Source organism: Gouania willdenowi, chromosome 21 (assembly GCF_900634775.1).
Source record: "Gouania willdenowi chromosome 21, fGouWil2.1, whole genome shotgun sequence".
Taxonomy (NCBI): domain Eukaryota; kingdom Metazoa; phylum Chordata; class Actinopteri; order Blenniiformes; family Gobiesocidae; genus Gouania; species Gouania willdenowi.
The window spans coordinates 35,676,431-35,702,451 of record NC_041064.1 but is presented as its reverse complement, the minus strand read 5'-3'; the positions used below and the strand labels follow the sequence as shown (position 1 = coordinate 35,702,451).

Sequence of the window (26,021 nt, the reverse complement as noted above, 5' to 3'; positions counted from 1 at the left end):
CATAATTATCAGAAAGAAAGTCCTAATTATGAGATAAAAGTCATAATTATCAGAAAGAAAGTCCTAATTATGAGAAAGAAAAGCAAAGCTATGACAAAGTCATAATTATGAGATAGAAAGTCATAATTGAGATAGTCATAAACATGAAAAAGAAAGTCATAATTATGAGATAGAAAGTCATAATTATGAGAAAGAAAGTCATAATTATGAGATAAAAGTCTTAATTATCAGAAAGAAAGTCATAATTATGAGATAAAAAGTCAAAATTGTGAGAACAAAAGTTATTATTATCAGAAAGAAAGTCCTAATTATGAGAAAGAAAAGCAAAGTTATGACAAAGTCATAATTATGAGATAGAAAGTCATAATTATGAGAAAGAAAGTCATAATTATGAGATAGAAACGCTTCATGAGAAACAAACTGAATATTTGCTACAGTCTACTGACACTGACTGTTTCCATTCTTAATTTCACTTTGAATTAAACTCATGGTTTATAATTGTAGAAAGTAGTAGAAGTATAATAAATACGTATTTATTTAAAAATTATTCCATCAAATTTTTGTTTGTTTCTTTGCAAATTTCCAAAAATATATATTTTTAGTGGCAGAAACGGGCTTCCATACCTCCCAGTGCAGAACAGTGCTGAGGAAATGTTGTGAGAATAAATCCTTGAGTTGAGGCTCAAAGTGCAAAGTGCAGAGTTTACGTCACACGTGAAGCTTCAAACGTCCCTGAATCTCTGAGGATTCTCAACATGTGACTCCAGAGGGCGGGGCTTCCTCTCCCAGCCTCTACGGATCCTCGTCAGACGCCTGGACACACACGGTAGAGCCACCATCACCCGTCCCACCAGCACCAGGCAGGGCAGCACCAGGGCCAGCATGTGCACGGGGGGCATGTAATAAGGGTAGGCACTGGGGTGGAAGACCAGGTCCCAGCCAAAGAACAGCGTGTGCATGGTAGAGAGAGTCAGCGCGGTGAAACCCAGTCCAGACTGGAGGAGCAGAACAAGATATTAATATGTCACACACACACACACATTTATTATGAAGAACAGCGTGTTTTTATTCCACCATCTTTAAATGAGGTCCAGAATATTCACATCAATGCAGTTTTTATATTAAATATTGATGGAGGACTGAGTGCAGATTAATATTTTATCATTACAAATTATATCTGCTGCGCAGCAATGGTCGGGGCCAGGCAATTTTGGAAAAAACAGCAGCTGCTAGCGTCTAAAGCAGGGGTCACCAACCTTCCTGAAACTGAGTTACTTTATAGATACTGTATAGTCTAAAGGACTACCAGTTAGAAAAGCACTTCTAAAATACTTTAACTAGAGCAGGGGTCTGCAACCTGTGGCTCTGGAGCCTCATCTGGCTCTTTGACTGTTTTGCACAGTCAGAGGGTATTAATGATAAATGACAAATATGACACCAAATAAAATCATGATAAAACAATTTGTTAACCTAAAAATAAATCACGTTGTGCAATAACTCAGCCACCTTTCTACTCCGCCTCCTCCAACATATACATGTTCCTGCACATGTGGTGAACCTTAGGTTTGAAATCCCAAAAAGACTATTCTGGAAGAAAATGGAGATTTTATTTGTGTGGGGAAAGATTTCATTAACTGCCAATGTGCCAAAGAAATTAGCAATTAGCATATGTTGACCGACATGATCACGTGTTATCAAATTCAAGTTATTTTTTTGTAACTAAAAAAACATTGAGAAGGCATTTTTTCGGCTCCAGAAGAACTTTAATCCAGGTGAGATGAGGCCAAATGTTAACAGGGAGGACTAGCAGTAACTTAACTGTTTAAGTTTCAACATGCAACACTTTATTTCTCCTAAATTATGCAGTTTTATTTACATTACATTTCATAGAAAAGGATCGTCTTCCAGTTAAACTAGCTACAAACAATGTTTGAATAGTCATATAACATACAACAACTGTAAAATGTAACAATTATGTCATATTTTATATTATATGTAACATACCACAACTCATACACAAAATCTGCAACACTTAAAAACATGTGTAACAATGTGTCAGTGAAAATAAACATTTAAAGATGGTAATCTAATACTAAAACTTGATCACGTGCAGAAGTATTTAACTCTAAATAATGACTACATCTGTCATATGTATTTATCTTTGTGAGTTTGAATCAGATTTTAGATGGCGCTCCTGAGGACCTCTCACGTGGTCCACGTGGGCTACCTGGGGCCCACAGGCACCATGTTGGTGACCCCTGGTCTAAAGGCAGTTATTAAGATAAAAATCCAAAAATATACAGATTACATCCAGACATCCAGACTATATTATTATTTTTTATTTTCAACACATGATCTACACCAGTGGTTCTGAACATTTTCAGCCCACGGCCCCCAAAATAAAGGTCCCAGAGAGCGGGGACCCCCACTGTAGCTGAAGGTGGTTGAACACAGACATGAACATTGAAGAACAGTCATGTGGAGACAGGACCATCAATAAGGGGGAATAAAGGAGAGATTTTTGGGGTCCATCCATAAAGTCAGTAAAATGATGGTCTATTGTTCTATGAATCTGTGATAACCACATTTATTTATTCATCTGAATAATATCCACTGTTATTCAGGAACATTTATTATTATTATTATAGTCATCTTAAAGATGGAAATCCTGGTTTTAATCACAAATAAAATGGGTTCAAAGTGAACAAAAAATAATAGAAAATGTGATGAAATGGGATTTAAAAATTCGGTTAAAAATTGCAAATTAGAGTGGACAAAAACAGACAGACAAAGTGGTAAAAAAAAAAAAAAAGGGTATTAAGTGTCAATAATGGAACAATTGATTTAAACTGTAGACGTAGAGAGTTGGTTCACAACAATTCCAGAAAAAGAGAAGGAAGTTTGGTTTATTCTTGGCAGTGAAAGCATGTGTTTGTTTTCCATTTCCTGTGGACACTTATTGCACCACCGTAACCATGACAACCATAACATCAGAGCACGTTGTTGGACAGAAAATGTGAATCATTGTGTAAAATAATTCAGTTATAGATATCTCAGCCCTTCAAAGTACATAATTACAATGAATATCCACATTATTTCCCACGCTTTTTCCACGTCAGTCATTTTTAATTGCAAATTGTTGAAAAATAAATCTCCATCTTTTCCAAAATCCCTGAAAAGTTAGAGATTTTTTGGGTCCATCCATAAAGTCAGCAAAATTATGGTCCATTGTTCTATGAATCTGTGATAAACACATTTATTTAATCATTTGAATAAAATAAATAATAATTTTTCTAAATTATTCCATTATTTTTTTTCCAGAATTTAATACATATTTGTCACAAAATCAAGGAAATTTAAAGACTATATTTTCTGTAACTTCCATTACGTTACATCATAGGCGAAGTTTGAGATTCTTACCAGGGGGTTAAATAAAAAATAAAATTAAATATATAAACCGTCTCATTGTAAATTCATGATAAAATCTTTCAGTTTCTTTTTTGCTGCAGTACCATTAATGAACTGCTGGGGGCAGTGTTCCTTCACCATTTACATTGTGAAGAAGAGAAAGAAGAACCAACCTAAAGTCTTTTTAGTATTTTTAAAAGAACAACACATGAATTCATATGTATTTTGTACAGTCACTGTGATTTATGACACTTAAAATATTTGTATATTATGTACATTATAATAGGAATTCAATTTTCTTGGATTCAATTTGAAAAACTGTGATAAAAAACTTTTGACCACTAGGGGGGGCAATGCTCATGTATGCTTTACGGAGGCAGAATAATGTTGAAAGTTCTCTTTTTCCTGACTACAATTTGTGGCCCTACTTGAGATCAAACTGGTCCGTATTTGGCCCTTAATACGTGTATGTTTTAGTTGTTCCTCAGGTCTCAGAGTCAGGTATCAGGAAAACCTCTGTCATTGGTCAGAACAAACGGACTCATGACTCACCTGTCAAATGGCACGTCCTCAGACTTCAAAGTAAAAGTCCTCAGACTCAATGGCCTCAGGCCTTAAAACACGACATGTTGTTTTATTTTGAAGGAACCAAAAGTACCAATGAGAAGTAAGTTGAAAACCGTTCGTTCCTTTTATTTTTAAAAGTTAAGATATATCAATGTATTGTTTGATTAATAAATACATAGTTTAATGAAACATTGATACAGCTTAACCTTTACAAATACATAAAAAAAATAACAGCTTTCAATTTACTCTCTTTTCTTTCTTTCTTTTTTTTTTTTTTAAATTGAAAAATTTAAATTTACAACAGGTCAGAAGTGAACATTATAAAAATATACAGAAAGGGGACAAGAAAGAATCACATATACAAAATTGAAGGAGAAAAATAAAAATAAAATAAATAAGGGTAAATCAGTAATAATTCCACTTCAAAAATACGATTGTATATTGTCACATTCGGATGTTTTTTTTTTAATAAGGGATATAGTTTTGATGTATTCTTTAAATTCACACAGAAAGTTACAAAGAGGAGCAGATTTGTTGATCTTACTTTCTATCAGTAAGAACACTGAGTCTCCATCTTTAAAAGCTAAAGACCAAATATGGTGTTGTGATGGACTCAGATCAGATCAAATCTATCACAAAAACATCTTCTACCACCTAAAGAACATCTCCAGAGTGAAAGGTTTAATGACTCAGAAAGATCAGGAGAAACTGGTCCATGCTTTTATCTCCAGCAGACTGGACTATTGTAATGGTCTTCATCAAACATCTACAGCTGGTTCAGAACTCTGCAGCTCAGGTCTGAACCAGAACAAAGAGGTCAAAACACATTAGTCCAGTTTTAAAGTCTTTACACTGGCTCCCAGTCAGCCTCAGAGGAGACTGTAAAGTTCTGCTGCTGGTTATAAATGTGTGAATGGGTTTGGTCCAGAATACATCAGTGAGATGTTAGTCAGGTATGAACCCAGCAGGTCTCTCAGATCTATGGACACAGGTCAGATAGTGGAGCCCAGAGCTCACAGTAACCATGGTGATGCTGCTTTTAGTTGTTATGCTGCAAAGAAGTGGAACAAACTGCAGCAGAGCTGAAGTCAGCATCACATGTGAACATTTTTAAATCAAAGTTAAAGGAACTTTTTTTCTCTACTGCATATGATTGAGAGAGAGATTTATGGTCATGTTGATGATGTCATGTGTTTGTTTATGAATTTAATTGATTTTACTGATGATTTTAAATGTTCTTATTGATTTTAAACAGTTGAATGTTTTATCATGTAAAGCACATTGACAAATACAAATAAATTTGCCTTGTCTTACATTTGTGAATATAGAATTTACCATATAAAATAAACAGGTTTACAATGAAATCAACATTGTTATTCTTATCTTCAATATACATAATGACACATTTACAATTAAATTGAATATTATTAATCTTATCTTTTAAGTAATTTTCCATTTGAGCCCGAAAACTAATTGAGTGAATACAGTAATAAAATAAATGTGAGAGGGATTCTGGTTCGTTATTACAAAAACTGCATTTATTGTTGGTGTCTAAAAAAGTTTCCCCAAAAGGCCTTTCCCCTTGGAGATATTTTCAACTCCGACGACTTTTCATTAAAAGGGATGAATCATCAGGAATAGCTTTGGATACGATGTTAAATTATTTGCTATTAACAGGGAATGATTTGATTAGAAGGAAACACTCATAGCTTAGTAATACTCCTTCAGAGTAAAAGAGATGCTTTCAATTTACTCTTGTATCCGAAGCAGCACATATTGATGACGTCATGTGTATTTCTGTATACAGTATGTGTATTTTGAAAGCTATTATTTTATTTGTTTATTTGTAAAGGTTAAGATATATCAACATTTCATTTCATTTAAGTATGTATTTATTAATCTAACAATACGTTGATGTATCTTAACTTTTTTTAAAAAAAAGGAGAGAACAACTTTTTAACTTACTTGGTCATGTGTACTTTCGGTTCCTTCAAAATCGTCTTGTTTACTTTCGGTTCCTTCAAAATAAATACCATGTCGTGTTTTAAGGCCTGAGGCCGTTGAGTCTGAGGACTTTTATTTTGAAGCCTGAGGTTGTACCATCTTATGGCGCTTGTTTTTGATAAGTGACGCCGTGTAATTTGACGGCGCTTGGTTTGACATGTGAGGCCGTTAGATTTGACGGAGGTTTTGCTGAGTCATGAGTTTGTTTGGTGTGACAAATGACAGAGGTGTACCTGATACCTCACTCTGAGCTTACATAGAGAGATGATGACAGTCGTACCTGAACAAAAGTAAATTCTCTCCAACTGAGCATTTTTCCCACTGAGGGCAGCGATGAAACAGCCAGCAGAGACAGAACTCCAAGTCCCAGAATTCCACAGGTGAGGAACAGATCAGACCTCCACACAGACCTCCCCACACCAAGGTTTTCCACCTAAAACCAGGGAAATGAACCAATGATTGAGAAGCAGTGAACACAGAGCAAAGCTGGAGCTACAGACGCTGCACATGCTCAATGCTGACCTGCTGGTGCTCGATGGTACCCAGCGTGGAACCAGCAGCCCGTCTCAGAGCCAGACACAGGCTGTAGACGGTGTGGAGCAGAGCACAGAGGAAGCTCAGCAGACCCAGTTCTTTCCTCCTGCAGAGCCACACGTCCAACCACGCAGGGAACCTCTGATATTTGGTTCCCCTCCAGAGCTGGACCCCAGCCGCCAGCAGACCTGAGACAGCACAGCTTAGATCAGGACCCCAAACTCACCCAACACAACAAGTGTTGTGCACTAGGGCTGGGCAATATGGACCAAAACTCACATCTCAATATTTTTTTTATCTCAAAACGGTGATTTACGATGCTAACCTATAGATATTTTTAACTCAAAGTCTGAGCAGAAAGACAATTCTGGGTTAAATTTGCTGCACAATATGTGCCACTTTAGTCTTTTTCTACTCTAAGGCAGTGTTTCTCAAATAGGGGTATGTGTACCCTTAGGGGTACGCGATGGCACTGCAGGGAGTACCTGATAGAGAGGAGAAAAAATAACAAATAAAAGCACTAAAAATAAAGGTTTTATAATGTTTATTGTTAGTTAAAAATGAAAATCATACTAAATATTACCAGAAACTCACATAACAACAACCACACAACATAAGATAAAAATATACTGAATAATGAAAATAACAGACAAACAACAACAAAATACACAAAATGACACAAAAAACACACACACCAAGAGAGAAAATACTTACGATGACCAGCAACACACAAAACGACAACAAATACACACTAAATAAGAATGAGAACACACAAGATCACTCGAAAATACACAAAAATAACAGAGAAACATACAAAACGACATAAGACATACCAAACGACATCAAACACACACACACACACACACACACACTGAAAGAGAATTATTTAAATAATACCAACAACACAGAAAGGAGAAACATATACTGAATAATACACACAAAAAACAAGCAAAATGATGGTAGAAATGATGATGATTAGAACATGAAGTGAAAAAACAAAGGTCAGTCTTGGTTCCACATCAGGAGGGAGATGATAATGATAAAAACTATAGAAATAAATCTATTCAGGAGGCAATAAATACTGTTTTATTCACTTATTCACAAAATGAGGAGCTTTAAAATGTGTTATCACTCATTTATAGTTGTTTTTTCACTGAATTCTGAGTAAAATGTTAGAGTCAGACATACTGTAAGAGAGGAAAGCAGTTTGAGAACCACTGCTCTAAGGGACAGCACGTGTGAGTGAGTTGTGTAGTGTGGCTTGTATAGATGAAGGTCTGGGTTAGAACGCACTCAGGAATCCATCTAACTGAGCTTTTCATGTTGTTCTGAGAAGTAATGAAAGCAGCGACTCCTAAAACCAGTATTTTAATAGAAAATAAGCTACAAATATATACCTCAGAAATAAGTTCAAATTTTAAAGAAGCACAATTAACAAACACTCACTTCCTTTTTTTTGCTGGATCACAAAGATGCTAAGAAAAAAGGTCCGCACAGCTGCGTGGTTAGCTCCCATCATGTCTGATGAAGGGCGGTCAGCCCGAAACTTCACGTTTTTAGTGTAAATTAAAACTGAAATTGGGAGCTAACCACGCAGTTGTGCAGACCGTTTTTCTTAGCAATTTTTAAAGAAGGACACTGTTTGACTGTACTCTGTGAACAATATTAAATACTTGCATTATTTGATTGTATAAATGAAAAGAAGTTAAAAAAAATATAGATATATATCGATATAGGTGATATTGTCATTTTCTATATCGCTAAAATAGAAAAAATATATATCTTGAATCCCGATATATTGCCCAGCCCTACAGTGCACGTTTACTAACGAAATGAACTGTATGTGTCCACACAAGCCTGTCATTGGCCGATCCCGTTAGATCTCAGAAGCTCAGCAGGTCTGGGCCTGGTTAGTAGGTGATGGAGACCACTGAGAATTCCAGGGGCCACAGTGGGGGACAGTCACCTCAGTGGTATCTGTCATTGTGTCCTTGGGCAAGGCACTTCACCCACATTGCCTGGTATGAATGTAGTGTGTGAGTGAGTGTTGGTGGTGGTGGGAGGGGCCGATGGTGCACTATGGCAGCTTCGCTTCTGTCAGTCTGCCCCAGGGAAGCTGTAGCTACAATAGTAGCTTACCACCACTAAGTGTGGAGTGAAAGAATAATGCCTTAATTCCGTAAAGTGACTTTGAGTGTCTAAAAAAGCGCTATATAAAAAAACTATATAAAATCCAATGCATTATTATTATTATTATTATTATTATTATTATTATTATTATTATTAATAATAATAACTCAAATTAATATTAAACATTTGATGTGAGAAATCATCACACAGATAGATATTATTTAACATTTGAAATAATTTTTTTAGCCTTTGGAGCGTTATCTTGTCTGAATAACCTGCTGTAGGGGTTCTATTGTTTTTGTATATTATTTTATATTTGTATTATTTTTGGACATGTTATATTTATATAACTGATGTTTTTCTACACTGGCATCCTGTCCCGGGTGCAGAGGTGAAAATATTGGAATACAAGTACTCACATTACCGTAATTGAGTTGTTTTATGGGTACTTGTACTTTTTTGAATATAATTCTAAATCACTAATTTTACTTGTATTTAAGTACGTTTTAAAACTGAGTAAATTATTGATTTTTTGTTTTAAAATGATCAACGGACATTGTGGAACTATAAAACTGAAATAAACAGACAACAAACAAATGCATCACATCATAGCTAAACGTAATGCATAGCGTCAAAAACAGCATTGAATGGATGTTATTTTCTCTGTTTTAGAGCAACAGCTCAGCAACAGGATAAAGGAGGAAAAATGTACCCGAAATAAACAAACTACAGATTGTAAACATACACTGAATAGATACTATGAAAGTTAAAGGTATATTTCTCACTGTCTACACATTACATCGTGGATAAGCGTAGTTAATCTACGCTTTGGAGTGGGACAGGGTCATCAGACCAAGTGATGAAGTTGGTTTGTACCTGGTAGATAGACCAGAGCCAGTAGAACCAATGAAATCGACGGCAGAGTCTGGTTCATCACCATACACCAGTGGAAGTTTGTAGAAGCTGTTCTCCCTCCGTTGTCCAGGTACGGCAACAAAAACGTTCCTCAGAAACAAGTAGAGATAGAAGAAGAGGAAAAGGAGAAAGGTGGCCATGGGCAGGGCCCCCCCAGGATGGAAAGAGGAGGAGCGGGACCTCCTCGATTTCTCTGGAGGCGCAGAGACCTCCCAGGTCCACGGGGCTGAAGCCCAATCTACGGGTCAGATCCAGGACTAAGGCTTTGGATTCAGGGCAATCACTGCAGACCAGAACCTGGAGATGAGAAGGTTCAGGTTTACTGTAACCTGCTGCGTTCAATACATCAGACACACACACACACACACACACACACACACACACACACACACACACACACACACACACACACACACACACACACATTCCATCACTGAGTGCTACATCATGTTGTAATATGAATAAATAATATTATGACTACATTGTTCACAAAGCGTTAAATTAATATTAACTAAGATACATTCATTGCTTTTCTGGATTTTTAGTAATTTTTAAAACAAATGTGTTTTTGTATTAAAATAAAAAAACATAATTTAAGTCCAGAACATTCCAGAGAATATAAACTGAACAGTGTAAAATAGTTAGAATATCTGTGGATATCATGAAATAAACAGAAGAACTGATGAAGATGATGAATTTAGTTTGAAATAGTTTTTCTACATAACACTACAATCATTTATCACTGACTTTGTTCATTTGTCACTCATGGATTTATTATTGGTTCTGAACCCTGTCTGAGTGTCAGTGTGGATTGGAGACACTGTCTGCTCCACTAGGACATTGTCCCTGCTAGCTGCTACATGTTAGCATTGAGGTGCTAGCTGCTACATGTTAGCTTTGATGTGTTTGCTGCTACATGTTAGCATTGATGTGTTAGCTGCTACATGTTAGCATTGAGGTGTTAGCTGATACATGTTAGCATTGAGGTGCAAGCTGATACATGTTAGCATTGAGGTGCTAGCTGATATATGTTAGCATTGAGGTGTTAGCTGATACATGTTAGCATTGAGGTGCTAGCTGATACATGTTAGCATTGAGGTGTTAGCTGATACATGTTAGCATTGAGGTGCTAGCTGCTACATGTTAGCATTGAGGTGTTAGTTGATACATGTTTGAATTGAGGTGTTAGCTGATACATGTTAGCATTGAGGTGCTAGCTGATACATGTTAGCATGGAGGTGCTATCTGCTACGTATTTAACATTGAGGTGCTAGCAGCTACATGGTTAGCACTGAGGTCAAACTCATTTTAGTTCAGGGCCAAATACGGAGCAGTTTGATTTTATGCAGTAAAATGAGTAATTTCCCTAGTTTGCACTTCTACGTATTCATAAAATACTAAATATATAAGAAACTGACCATATCCAAGCTGTAAGTGACAGATATCAGTCCCAACAGAATCTTCACTTTAAATTTTGTGAACAATTTCTATTTAATTAACTCATTCAGTGCCAGAGATTTTCTACCCCCCTCAGTACCCAGCCGTTTTTGAGCATTTCGACTGATTTTAAAGACCCACAGAATATTTTCTACTATGACTAGTATTAAATTCACAAATTCACCAGATTCTGAAAGATTGAAGCCTCTACTTTCATCAAAGAAAAAAAAAAAAAATCATTTGTTTCTGGCTCATTTCATTTCTTTGTAATCAGCCTTTGAATAGAGCAAGTTTGACATAAAATCTTCAGTTTTCAGAGCAAAAAGCTGGAAAAAAAAGCCTTTTTGTAAAAAAAAAAAAAAAAAAACCCTGTCAGTGACTTTAAAACTATTTTTTTTTTTTTTTTGCTTAGGTGACAACTCTAACATCTGAACATTGTTTTTCTTATATAAACACACACAAAAACACTGAGACCGGGCTTTGATGGCAAAACTATTATTATTTATCTATCTATGTCAGAGTTGAATAGATTTCTTACTGTATTTTGGAGTTCCTCCAACTTTCTCTGCCGTCAGTCTGCACAACACCAACTTACGTCCTCCTCCTCCCGGACATGCAGATGTGTCACTCTGCGTTCCCCAGTTTTTTTTATGGTTTTATCTCACCATCGCCACACTATCTATGAGTTCCACACATGCTCTGGTTGAGTAATTCCGCTGGCTGTGTGCTGCTGAAACGTCAACTCTCGTACGTAGCCACCATTTTTCCTGTCTCATAAACGCCTTTCCTCTCTCCCTCTGAGCTCTGCTTGAGCATGGATGATCTCTCATCCAAAGGTGTGCTGCAACCTCCTACATCATTGGTAGCATCAGTGGCTAATCTCTCATCTAAAGGCGTACTGCTGCCATCTTCAGGGCACAGTTGGTCACTACAACACCCCACAGCTTAGATATTAATGAGGGACCTCCGCCAGGGTGTTTTCTAGTAATCCCCGTGAAAAAACGCAAATGACGAGTCATCTCGTCAATGGCACTGAGTGAGTTAAGGTAAATATTATGTCATGATTTGAGGAAAATTAAAGGATTTTGTAAAAGATTTTGAGTATTTTCAACAGTTTAACATTAAAAATTCATTTACACGATTCATGTTTTCTCTGACATTTCTACTTTCTCCTGCGGGATGAATCGACCGTATAAAACAAACATCACATGATGACGACTGACTCTGATGACCTTGTTGCAGGTGGTGGTGCTTGCTTACTCACCTGTTTGCTTCCATCGTGGGCCCCGGTCTGCAGGTCCCAGGCTGAGACCACATTGAAGCCCTTCACCACTCTGCTCTGAGGGAAAAGCTCAGCCATCTTCTCAGCGTTGGATTCCCTCCTGAGGTCCATCCTGGTGGCGTTGCTCACATCCACCAGCACCTTGCCCACCAGCTGCTCCCGAAGCCCCACCAGAGTGTGGTAGTACTCTGGGAACATGGCCACGAACACCACGCGTTCTGCTGCCTGGACCACCTCCCTGTGTGAGACCACCTCCACCCCATCAGGAAAACTACCAACAGCAACTCCTGTAGGGTTACGGCTGCCCACCATCACCCTGAACCAGAGGCCAGCAAACGGATGGAGAGGGACCCGCGAAAAGTCTCCAGAACCAATGATGGAGATCAATGGGCCCCCCCCCCCTGGGGGCAGGCTCTGACAGGATGGAGGTAGAAGTGCTCAGCAGAGGCGTCACAAGGTCGCTCTGCATTTTCTGAGAAGTTGGTGAAGGTTTTTACCCCAGTTAAAAAACTGCAACGAGATTTAAATAAAAATATTCAATACATCAAAAGAAATCAACTATACACTGAAAAATCACTGTTTTAATAATCAAATAACACAGACAACATCCACAGGCTTGTAGAGAACATGCAACAACACATACAGAATAAAACCTGGACCAACAAAAACACAACCTTCTAAAGCAGTGGTTCTCAACCATTTGCGGTTACAAGACCCTTGGAGGGGGTCACCAGATGCCTCCTACACAGTAAATTTCGCAGTGTTAAATATGCAGTGTCAACGTTCATTGACTCTTTCAGAGTTATTACAACAACAGATTGAGTAGAATGCCCCCTAGTGTTGGTGAAAATTTCCAGAGTTATACGACTTAGTGTTGATAGTGTTAGTGTTGTTTGTGAGCTGTTCCACTTATTTCATGTGAGTTTGCTCATTTATATTTGTTCTCTATGTTCTTGTACATGCTTTAGCTTTATATAAGAGTTATACGCTCCTGCTTAGCTGCACTTTTGTATTTGCAGGTCTCATTCATCTCTGTCATTAAAGAAAACCATTTGACATAGAGGAGTGTGTTTCTTCATGAATGAGACATGAAATAAGTGGAACAGCTCACAAACACGTCTTAGCAGGAGGGAATCAGCAGAAAACATGGATGCCTCCTGACTAACTCAAACACCAACGAAGCAGAGGCCTACAGTGGGCCCTAGTGGCCGGTGGTAAACCCTGCAGATTTGACCCTGGAAAGCCCCGCCCATGTCATCGTCGATGTTCAAACTGACCGGGAAAGATTTTTTCTGGAAACCATTTTCACCTCGTCGAACGGCAGCGGTAAGTGTATTTTTTTCCCCCACATAATAACCCCAATCTTACGTTGGTATTTCAACAAAAATGTTGGCTTAGAAGAACATTGTGCTGTTTGGTCCCCGTATTTGAGTGGGTTTTCTATTTTAATACCAAATTAAAGACGGCTAATGTGACCGAGTGAATGTGACCTAGCTTAAAATGCGCGCGTGTCCGCTAAAGGTAGTAAATTTAGCAATATGATGTGGAAATATAGTTTTTTTTTTTATTATTAAACATGACTTAAATTCTGTTTAAAATCACCGTGGGTTGAGAAAAATGTAACGTTAACTCCCACAGAGGCTGTTCATACGGTCAACGGTTGAGCACTTTTTTTTCTCGTTTTTTTTTTTCTCCTTCCAAATAAACTGGTGACTAAACAAATCCACGAGTTAAGTTAATGAATCATGTTATATTCAGATTTTCCTGTGTTGGTTTGGGTATTTGCTAAACTAGTTAACGTTCGCGTTAGTTTAACCTAGAAATTAGTTTGAAATTACTTGGCTGCATAGCTTTAGACATTATATTCTACCTACGGTAAAGGATGTGATGTAAGGCTAAGTTATGTTCGGGTTGTGGAAAGCAGTTTGCACGTTTGGGGAAAAATTGACCGGTGCCGCCTCCCCTGCAGCTTTGTCTGACAACAGGCGGCTTGTGTGAGTGATTTCTAGCCTCCTCCAGTAACGTTACCGCCACCAGACTCGGGTGTTTTTAATTTGAAGTATAAAGGGAAGTAGTCCGTGTGAAATGCTGCTAACTGTTGGCAGTGCATGATGTACAGTCAGCTGTAGCAGCTGGTGTCTCCCGCCCTTTGTTTTCTCATTTGCGTGCTGGCATGTTGCTGAAATCACAAACGTTGTCTGTTGAAATGTTACGGTGGATGCAGGTGGAGCCTCATAAGCTCACGTGATTAAACGGTTCCCTGCTCGTCATTGCTGCAGAGTTTTCCTCAGTAGATGCGGGGGTCTAAGGGTATGTTATGATGCCATGTAAAGCCCTTGAAACAAACTTTGTAAAAACAACCTAAATAAATTAAACTAGCCTTGCCTAGCTGATAATTTGTCTGCTGTTTGATGGCCTGAAGCAAACAACTCATCTTATTTTCAAATCTAACATAATTCATTAAAGTTGGTCTTGTTGACAGCTCTGTTGAAAACCGCGTTGTTGATGTTATATTTGATTTTTTGTTATAATAAGCATACTCTGTTGTGACAATGAGGAATTATTCTGCAGGAACCATGTTGATTAAGGCCAGGCTTGGAGATATCCAAAAATTTGTGCGAGTAACAGAGCCGCATCTGAAGGACTTTTTGATTGCAGGTAAGAAATTATCATTGGAATTAGGTTTTCCACCAGAAGCTTTAAGGTGCTAAGAGTAACTGCTATGGTTACTTTTTAGTACAAATGTTACCATCTCACATTGAATTATTCTGAATGCATGCTTTGCTTAAGACATAGTTATGAGTAGTTTTATTTCACACTTATTTATTGATGTTTATTCAAAAGTAATGTTCAAGATTCATTGGATATTTGTGAGTATTAAACCAACATGAACTAGGGATGCACTCGATTATCCGTTTAACCATTAACCGATAACAGGAACTTTGACCGATTTTAATACTATCGGTTAATTTTTTTTATGATGTCATATCATGGGGGTTTGTCAGCACGTGCCTTCAGTCATATTTCCCAGCAAAAGGTTACACAGGAGGACTGACAGTAGCCTATGTGCCGTGCAGTCTCTGTGAAGGAAGATCAGACAGCAAATGTTAACCTCCAGCTCCACAGAGGAGCCTCTATCTGCTGTTCCCCTCTTCAGTCTAGTGTTTGGCTGCACTTTGTTGAGAAACAGTTAAAAATTTGATGATCTAACCCTACATGTGTAAAAAAAAACGTGATTGCCCTGCAAGCGTTGTAATCTTGTCAGTTAACGGTTAATAATTGGTTAACGAGTATATGCTTTATTGATCAGAAATGTGCATTTCTAACATGAACTCATAAGTCATTTGTCTTTTACTCTAGCATTTGCAAAGTTTGGTGTGCCAGCTGTGACAGAAGGTGTAAAGGTTGTTGACAGTACGGGGACTGAGTTGGATGATGACGTATTTGAGGATGTTGTTAAGGATCCTTCAGTGGGAGTGCTAACCATCAAATATGACACTGGTTTGTCTCAGTTATAGTTGTAATTTATAGTGCAGTATTTAATGGACATACTAATTCCTGGTGCTTAATGTTTTTCCTTTCATCTGCTTCTCCGATCGTCATCAGAAGAGTCTGTCTCCATGGCACCATCTCCTGAGCAGTCAGACCTACAATCCCGTGATTTGTCTGATTCTCAAGATACAATCATCCTTTCAGAGAGTCCTTCCGCTAAACAGCAGAAACTGGATACAGAAGCCAAGAATGTAAGAATTAACACACAAACACCAGAGCACAACGGGAATTATTTTTAAGGCCACCAAGGCTGTAAAAAAGAATATAGCGTCATTTTAAAGGAACTACCAGGAGTTTTGGAAAGTGAAGTGTTTTCACACCACGGTTCCCAAGAGCCTCCACGCGCACAGTCAGTGAAATTCTTGAATCGGCGCAAGACGGGTGAAAGCATTTGCATCAAGAACAAAAGTCAGAGGTTTGAAGACTATCAGATACGATTGTAGTTCTGACCATAAACAATGCCAACTAGCGATCCGGTGGTGTGAATCCCATGATCCGTCGTGCAGCATCCGTGAAACCGAAACTAGGAAATGCTGGGCAGGTCAACCACTAAATAAAAACAAAAATAACTATAAAGAGAAACCGATATATTTATCGAAAACTGATCCATTAACAAGTGTTGGTAAACGTAGATTCTTCTACATTGAGACATTTTTATAACCAAATACAAATACCTCAGGGTCTCTTTTAAAGAAAAGTTTACTTATTATTGTGATGTGTTCTCAACATGCTAAATTATTTTGTTTTTTTTTGTCTGAAGTTGGTGGAATCCATTCTTACCAAGAAACCTGGTGAGGAACGCATAATGAATGAATACAATCGAAGCAAGTCCCTGACAGATGAAACCAGGAGGAAAATGGTGAACATACTGGCAGCTGACATGACGGGACATGACAAAAGAACGGGTAATTTTACTTTTTAGTTTACTCACTGTAGCTTTTACATTAAATTCAAAACTTTAAATCCAGTGCAAATAAAAAATCTTTACCATTTTATATTTTGCAGTACATCACCACCCAGACAGGTGAAAGAAAAGTATGCCAGAGGAATTGTGAGCTTATTCCCCTACCTCAGTGATCCGTTCTCCAGGACTGGTTATGTAAGTCACACACTATAATGGCTGTAAAAATAATAAATGCAACACCAAAACCCTTTGATTTCTACTAGAGCATATTTTTAAAAGTTGATAAATCACTTGAGTGCACCTTAACTTAAAAAAAAACAACTTGTGAATGGATTGTCTGTTTTTGTTATCCTTTTACCCTCCAAGGACCATTATTATGATGGCGAGAGTGGCACTGGGTACTTGGCCTGGAGGATTAAAACTATACAGAGATCCACTGCTAGAGACAGACGATCATCGTATGGCGGTAACACAATAATAATACTAGAAAATCTGGACTGATTTTTTTTTTTTTTGCTTGTATGTTTTTATATGGTTCTCAAAATATGCTATTTTTCTATATTTTGCAGCGTCATCTGAAGGAACATCTCGTGAAGTTGGGCTTGGAGGACCAACTGCCAGACGAGAGACCCAGTTTGTTCCAGAGACTGTCCTGAGCGAAAATGAGTGTAAGGAAGCAGTTGCACTGATGAAACATTGTCCTGATGAGGACACAATCAAGAAGAAGATGAAGCTGACATTTGATTTCCGCCACAACATGGTCCTCGACCCACAGCAGTCAAGCAATGTACTGTCTGTCTTTCCACGTTTCAAAGACGTCAAAGGCTTGGTAATTGATTTTCATTATTTTGGCAGTGTTATGACAATTTCATAATTATTTAAAAAGTATGTGTGTATTTTATTAACGTTCAAACAATGAACACAATTCATCTGGCTGTGAAATCTTTAAGTTCCCCATTATCCTCACCCTAGGAAGTGGAAGATTTGTGCTGGCGATGTGGGGAGTGGAACAGGATTTTGTTCTGATGTTTGGGGAGGATGTCTCTGGCAAGTTTCTGGAGAAATGGACGACCACATTTAAGAAAAAGATCATCCAACAATGCAGAAAGCTTCCATCCACCAGTGAGCTTGAAGATCTCCTCCTGGCAGCTGATACTCCTGAGGATGGCATTGAAGTGGATGACGACAAGTAGTAAGTATGAATTGCTATTGAAATCAAGACAGTCTGGCTGCAGACCTCCCCTCTCAGGTCCCTTCCTCACAGAACTGAGACCTTTGCTTCTATATATTTATCATTGAAAATGTAGCCTCCTGTAACTAAATTCCGGTCGTGAGAGTGGAAGAGACCTCATAGTGCAGGTCTGCAAGGAAGGGTCCTGAAAGTAGAGGTCTGCAGCCAGACCCCTCTCATTGAAATAGCAGAATCACAGAATTTTGCTGATGGTCCACATAACATTAAATTTGTGTATTTACAGGTTGGGACAGTGACCTCTCATCGATTTTGCTGCTGTTACACCTGATTCCTCCCTCTGCCCAGGGTCGTAAAAGACCAGGAAAGGTGTCTGCTTCCCAAGCAGAGAAGCATCTCGTGGTCTTCAAGAAGGTTTGTATTTGTTCTTAATTTAATTTACCTTTTTTTTTTATTCAAGGATGTTTCACTGAGGGAGCCTCGGTTTTTTAGGTCGTGATCGCGTACAGTACCAGTCAAAAGTTTAAAACATGAATATGGGATAATGTTTCAAACTTTTGACTGGTACTGTACACACTCAGTTAAATACTATACAAATACACACGAAGGCTGATTTTCTTGTGCAATATTACCACGATGTAATTGTAATAGTTTTGCCATGTGTTTTTGTTTTCTCAGACAGGAACCAACATCCAGGAACATCTTGATTCCATCACGACAAGCACACAACCCTACCTCCTGGCTTTAGGACGAAAAAAAAAAGAGGTCCACCAGTTCTTTGTCATACTTGACAAAAATGCTATCAGTTGCAAGTCGGCCTCCTCACTTGGTGCCATCGACGAGCTTTTTAAGGTGCATTACGTTTTTGCCACCTCATATCACCCCATGCTGAACAACATGTTCATGTTCATCCAGACCACTGTGTACGGCATAGATGTTGGCAAAGTGAAGGAGAGTCCCCGTGTTGCAGAAGTTCGGGCTAGGTTGCTTCATTAGTACTAGTACTTGAACAAATCTGTTTGACATGAAGTGTTTTGTTTGTCAGACTCAGTTAACTTCTGCAAATACACTTGTTCGGCATTTACGTGTAGTTCATGGTTACTTAGATGGAAAAAATCTTCACCTTAAATGTGCTCAGTCTGGATGTGGCCGTGTGCTTGGAACCTTTTCTGGGTTTAGGAAACATTTAAACACCAAACACACTGACAATATCGACCAACAAGTTAATAATGATGTCAATATAAGCAGAGCAGATCTTGGTGATGCAGGAGAGCTGGTGGCAGCTAATGTAGAGGAGACAGCCACAGCATCTACTCCACTGAAAGAGTCATGTAGCAGCACGTTAGATATGTGCGCCACTGCTATTGCACAACTCAAAGCAGCTGGATTAAGTCAGTCTAATGTTAAGAGCTTTGTCTCATCCATGGAAGAAGTGATTTTTGAGATTCACAATCAGGCTAAGGATGTAGCTCTACTGTGCTTCTCTCCACAGGATACCGAAAATAGGAACAAAATAGAAGAGTCCTTCCAAACTTTGGAAAATCCATTCACACCTTGAAATTCAGAAGCAAAACTAAACAAACACATGAGACAGAAATGGGGACTTGTTGAGCCTGTTCAAAAAGTGCTTGGCACAAGATTCGACAGCAGAAGAAACAAAACTACAGGGACATATGACCAAGTCTTTGTAACCGATATGTTTTCATATGTTCCAATTTTGGAAACACTGAAGAGTATTTTACAAAAAAAAGAATATGCAGACATGATCAAAGTCCCAAGGACGGTGTATATGCAGACTTGAGAGATGCCACCTATTTTAAAGAAAGTCCCCTATTTTCTATTGAAAAAGATGCCTTGCAGATTCAGCTGTTTTATGATGACTTTGAAACTGCAAATGTCTTGGGACCCAAAAGGGGTTTACATAAATTAGGCGCTATTTATTTTACTTTAAGAAATTTTCCCCCAATCTTTAATTCATCTTTGATTAATATTAATTTGTGTGCGCTATTCCATGCACAAGACATAAAGCGATATAGTTTTAATTTGATACTTGAACCACTTAATAATGATCTTAAAGTGCTTGAGACAGAGGGATTTCAAATTCCAACTTTTGAACATACGATTCATGGTACTGTAGTTCAAGTCACTGGCGACAATCTTGGCTTGCACGGTCTATTTGGCTTTGTAGAGTCATTTGGGGCACGATATTGCTGTCGTTTCTGTCTCCTTGAGAAACACTGTTTTCAAACTATATTCTGTGAAGATGAGCCAGAAGTTGTTTTAAGAACAGTCGATGCGTATGCACAGCACTGTCAGACTGTACAAACAGATCCTCTGCTGCCTCATGTATATGGTGTGAAACGCAGTTGTCTGTTGAATTCACTGGAGTATTTCAAAACAGCCAACAACTTCTCAGTGGATATAATGCACGATATTTTAGAGGGGGTTTGTCAGTTTGAGGTGAAACTAATTCTGAAGTACATTCAAGGCAACTTTCTAAGTGCTGAACAAGTGGTTGGTAGAATACATGCTTATGACTATGGTTTCAATCAGCAGCGAAACCGTCCACCTCTGCCATCAGACAAGTTAATGGATGGAAGTAATGATTTGGGGCTGAATGCCATACAGTCTTGGTGCTTGTTACGTAATATGCCTTTACTATTTGGTGATGTAATCGAGACCGATGATAAACACTGGCATCTCCTACTTTTGCTTCTACATATTGTTAACATTGTATTTTCACCAGTCCTGTCAGAAGGCATGACCATATACCTCAAACATTTAATCATTGATCATCATCGGCTTTTCAAGCAATTATTTCCTGAAATAAATCTCTTGCCCAAACATCACTTTATGATACATTATCCTCGAAGCATAAGGTACATTGGTCCGATTTTGCATACATGGTGCATGCGTTACGAGGCCAAACATAATTTCTTCAAGCAACAATTAAAAAGCTTTAAAAACATCACAACAACATTGGCCAAAAAGCATCAAAATTATATGGCAATGTATCATGAATCTTTTAGCAAGGAAAGATTAATTGTAGGTCCAGGAAAAATGATGACACTTTATGAGTTAAACCAGGGTGCAGCAATTGCTGAAAAACTTGGAACTGTTATGTCAACCAGTGTGTTTTCTGCCAAATGGATAAAATATCACGGTACAGAGTACCGTTGTGACTTCATTATATGTACTGAGGTAGCATGCGAGATGCCTGTGTTTTGTAAGATCAACACAATTGCTGTAAAGGATGACTTTGTTTTGCTCTGTGGAAAATTGATGGAAACTATGTGTTTTGATGATCATTACCATGCCTTTAAGGTCAAGCTACATCCAGACAAGGTTCTAAAAGTGTTGCACATAAATTATCTTTTTTACTCCAAACCATTTGATGTCCAAATGAAGTATGGTACGACAGATACGCCTTATATATTGTTCCATATTGCCATTTTATGCAGACTTAAGGTCAGTGTTCTCAAGTGGTGGCATCGTTAGGCTGACCAAAAGTTAAGTGTTTTTATGCAGACTTGAGATCAGTTGCTTGGCACGGCAGGCACACTTAACTCATGGATGTTGTATTTACAGTTCAATTGGAGCTCTGTACACTGTTACATGACCTTACTGTAACTGTTTGTGTGGCATATGTTTTTCTGAAAGTGAATGTTGTTGTATTGGTGCCTGGCATGGCAGGCACACCCATTGCACAACTATTCACTTTTTATTTTTTTTCTAAAGTGCAGAATGTCAACAGTTAAGTGCTCTTGTACAACTAAAAGTTGATTTACAAATGTTAAATACACTTTCAAAAGGTGCTTTTGTGAAATAAAAAGTGAGAAGTTAAATGCATTTTTGTGATAGCTTGTTTTATTCAATGGTAGATTTTCAATTATTGATTGAGCCAATTTGACACTACACAAGTGTAAAAATAACACTACTTATTTATCTGTGTAGTGTTAAGAATTGACTGAGTTGTTTTTTCACTGCAACAGAGTAAATCATTAACACATAAGTGTGTTAAATTAACACTTTTCTGAGTTACATTAGCCTCCAGTGTTAACCTTCAGTAACTCAATGCAGTGTTAAAAAGCACTAGAATCAGAGTTAAATTGTCACCACAGTAGAGTAACTTTTCTACACTGCTGGGAGTCATATTTACTCTCTCCAGAGTTATTCAACCTGTAGTGTTAAGTTTCATTAACACTGTGCAGTGTTAGCCAGTGTTAATTTTTTACTCAATTTTGAGTTAATTTTACTCTAAAATTTTAACACTATGGAAAGAGTTAAATTAACACCAATTCCGATAAGGACCAAATACACTCGGACACAGTGTTAAATTTTACTCTTTAAGTGTTGATTTAACACTGCAAAATTTACTGTGTACTAGGACTATAATTTGAACAATTTGAGCCCATTTTTGCTTATTTTTACCCTGTTTCTGTATCTACACCCAACTCACCATAGTTTAACCTATTTTCATCACTTTTTCTTGCCATATTTTTGCTTCTTTTATTGCATTTTTGCTACATTACTTCCATTTCTGACACTTCTCCATCACATTTCAATGCATTTTCTGCACATTTTTCCCCTTTCCAGACATGTTCAGCACCTTTTCCACCACTTTTCCACCTAATGTTGCATATATTGACCCGTTATTGTCACTTTTTACCTCTTTTCACCATATTTCATGCTCATTACCAGATTCACTATTTGTCATGCCCATTATTTGCCCGTTTAAACTACCGGTAATTGTTCCTACTTTCTTCGGCTATACTTTTAAAGCTGCAATATGTAAATAAAAAATTGGCATCATTTGGTCAAAAATCCATAATCATCTTTGAGCATATTGTAATCAAAGTGTTCTGAGTGGACAGTGAATCTATTCTCCTTATCCTGGCTCTGTAAAATGCGCTCCTGGAAACTGGATGTCAGCCAATCACAGATCTTTCTACAAACACGTGTGCTTCATGAGCTGTTGTTGGCATTTCTAATGGCTGCTCAACTGAAGACAGACGCATTCAGGAGTAACAGCGTTAGACACAATCAACGCAGCAAATCAAGCGGAAATTGGCCACCTGAGGTGGAGAAGCAACAGTTTAGAGCCACAAACACTAGGGCTGCACGATTTTGACAAAAAACCTAATTGTGATTTTTCTGACACATGAATTCGATAAGATTCAATTTACGATTTTACATTTTTTTTTTAATATATATATACATTTAAATGCATATGCGTTTATTATTTTTTTTCCAAATTCTGTTTTCTACATCATTTTTTTTTTTTTTTTCGTTTCTTAGAAATATTATCCATTTTTTCAGAAAATATTAGTTCCTGTGACTCCTGTATGGAAACAAAAGACTAATAAATAAAAAAATTATAATTAAACAAAAATGTATGTCAAAAATAAAAATGATTTTAAATGAGTAAGAAAACAATAAAGGTAGATATAAGTTTGTAGTGACATGGATTATTCTGAATGCTCCTTTTTAATTATTTATATGTCATATAAAGATGTATGTCACTCATTTTCCCCTCAGGGATCAATGATTTAATGAATTTGATCAGGTTTATTGATGAAGTTTTGATAAACTTAATTTAAATTAACCTAATTTAAATGATCCTGATGACATTGTTCCAGAATGTAATGATTAAACAAAAATAAATGTGCAACACAAAATCTTCAATGTTTCAGAATCTACAATCCCTGGTATCGATGGTCTCGTCCACAACAACAGAACAACTTTATCCATAGATCTTCAGTAGCTCTGATGAGATGTTTAAACGCTCTGAGCAGATGAAGCTGATTAAAGCTGATCATGTTCTCATGTAGCACAGCAGCGCTATATGAGAAACAGATGGAGTTTTACAGACAAGTTAAAGTTAAACGCCCAAGATGAGAGTGGGAAGGACATTAACGTATAAAAAATGTCCTTTCCCTCATGGTGACAGCGTTTAAATCGCAGCCCCCTCTGTGTGATCTCTGGCGGGGACGAGCTGACGGCAGCAGCCGCGTTACTCAGGGCAGTAACTAGAGTGATACATGCGTTTGTGTTAGAGTCTCTAAAACACTAGAAAAATCTCCACCATCACAAGATAAAATCCATACATAAAACACTGGTAAGGGAGGTTTAGTTTCGGTTTTGGTTTCAAAACGGAGCCGAGAGAGGATTCTGCATACTGCAGCTTTAAGCCAATATTGACACTTCGAACCCTTTTTTTCCACTTTTTCTGTCCTTTTTTACCCACTATAATTTGCAACTTTTAATCAATTTCTGTGTATTTTTTAAAATCCCATTTCACCACCTTTTCCGCCATTTTTGGTCACTTTGAACCCATTTTATTTGAGATTAAAGCAATGATGGTATGTGGCTCCAATCTGACTCACATGCGCATTGTTGCCTTTTTTCTGCAGCGGAGCCGGAGAATGAATGAGCAGGTGGGGGAGAAAAGAGAGACAAATATTTTGTTTTGACGTTTAGTGACGTTGATTTGCTTTTAAACACAGACCATCTATGATATGAACTTTATTCAAGCTTTGACCAGAACCCGACAAAGCAAAAGTGAAACCTACAGGTCTGACAGTCATTAGGTATTTATATCAGAAAACCTATTTTTTCCTCATACAAATGACATATTTACGTTTGTTTTAGTGGTAAACCTGCTTTTAATAATAAACAACTGTTAATCCAGTGATGTGTTTTTAAGCCACGCCCACACAGAACATCGGAAAAAACAACATTTTTAATGAACAATAATAGCTTTAAAGAACTTACTGAGCCTGTCAGTCCTCACCGCGGGACAAAACATTCATCAAGGTCCACGCGCTGCTCAGAGGACAGTTTCCTGTGTTCTGTGTTACATGAGAAACAAGCCCCGCCCACTGCTGCGTTCGTGGACCTAATGAGAAGCTCGGATTTCCCAGAATCTCCACGTTAAAGGGAGTACAGTATTTCATAATTATTAAGAAATTAATGTGAATTTTTCAGGCACAAGCATTTTGACTCCTGAACTTCATCTGTTATTGTTACATCAACAGCAACAAGAGCTGTGTTTCACTGATGGTCCTTGAAGGCATCCTATGTGTGAGACACAGATAAGGTGTTGCAGTGACGCTTACTCACTGATAATAGATCGTACACTAAGCGCACATCTACTACTGACCTGAAAACAAAGATATAAGTCCTTGGACTTGGTCAAACCACATGTTTAAAATAAGTACATTAGTACATTAAGGGGCGTGGCAATTAGGTTGGTAGAAGAGGGTGAAAAGGTTCTGTTGGGAAGGACAGGAAGCAACAATCCACACAACTATTAATTCACCAGGGTTGGGGTAAATTCCATTTTAAATTACATTCATCGCTGTCAATTATCTATTGTTCAATTACAATTTTTGCACGGACATTTTTCCACAATTACAATTAAATGACAATGATTTTCTATGCCCTGAAAGTCAATTAAATTACATTCTCGCCACAAATTTTAGGTGGAGGAAAAAAAAGAGCAATTTTGACATTATTGTGCTCTAGTTTTCAATATCGTCCCTGCAGGATCTTCCTTTAAAAAATTATTGATTTTGTAACAAATTTTTGTGTGTAATTTAGAGAAATTATTTGTAAGAAATTGCCAGATTTTTTTGAAAAATTGAGATTTTCCCCCATAATTTCCCTAAATATATTGTGGAGTTTCATGGAATGTGTAAATTTGAGATATCTACAACTGAAATATTTGGTAATATACACAATAATTCATGTTTCCTCTATCATTTTTACTGTCTTCTGTGCGGCCGAAGTGGATGCTCCAAAAGGACCGGATTTGGCCCCCGGGCCTTATGTTTGACAGATGTGTCTGATAACTGTTTGGTTTTGACCTACTGTATGTCTTAAATCAGCTTTAAAATCACTAAAAACAATTATTTATCATCTGCTCATTTAATAATTAACTACTCTAAGCCATAGAACTGTAATATGGTCTCACAGTTTTATCATTTACGCACTGCGTCTTTATCCCTGTAAAGCGTCTGTGAGCACTGTAAAAACGCTATACAAATAAAATGTATTATTATTAATTGACAGTTTTCATATAATTTATATGTCAATTA

The 26,021-nt window shown here is 37.6% G+C and overlaps 2 protein-coding genes across 2 annotated transcripts; one reads left to right on the top strand and one right to left on the bottom strand.

The window, feature by feature from the left end:
• Nucleotides 1-378: 378 nt before the first annotated feature.
• Nucleotides 379-24,776, bottom strand: LOC114454808 (metalloreductase STEAP3). The gene is given in 8 exon segments (XM_074783791.1): nucleotides 379-995; nucleotides 6,260-6,412; nucleotides 6,502-6,701; nucleotides 9,520-9,586; nucleotides 9,588-9,713; nucleotides 9,715-9,855; nucleotides 12,260-12,787; nucleotides 24,697-24,776. Coding segments are annotated over 7 exon segments (1,290 nt in total). The 5' UTR covers nucleotides 12,590-12,787; nucleotides 24,697-24,776; the 3' UTR covers nucleotides 379-722.
• On the top strand, nucleotides 14,659-17,926 carry LOC114455712 (uncharacterized). The gene is made up of 8 exons (XM_028437093.1): nucleotides 14,659-14,935; nucleotides 15,638-15,778; nucleotides 15,884-16,020; nucleotides 16,730-16,734; nucleotides 16,835-16,928; nucleotides 17,100-17,199; nucleotides 17,303-17,520; nucleotides 17,684-17,926. The coding sequence occupies exons 1-8, from the start codon at nucleotides 14,830-14,832 to the stop codon at nucleotides 17,924-17,926; spliced, it is 1,044 nt and encodes a 347-aa protein (XP_028292894.1). The 5' UTR covers nucleotides 14,659-14,829.
• Nucleotides 24,777-26,021: the final 1,245 nt, after the last annotated feature.

Excerpts from the sequence above, each read along its gene's own strand:
- LOC114455712 (XM_028437093.1), top strand. The coding sequence starts at position 14,830 with ATGAGGAATTATTCTGCAGGAACCATGTTGATTAAGGCCAGGCTTGGA. Across the intron at positions 17,200-17,302 it reads CAGACGATCATCGTATGGCG|CGTCATCTGAAGGAACATCT; the intron begins GTAACACAATAA and ends TATATTTTGCAG. Across the intron at positions 17,521-17,683 it reads ACCCACAGCAGTCAAGCAAT|TTCCCCATTATCCTCACCCT; the intron begins GTACTGTCTGTC and ends GAAATCTTTAAG.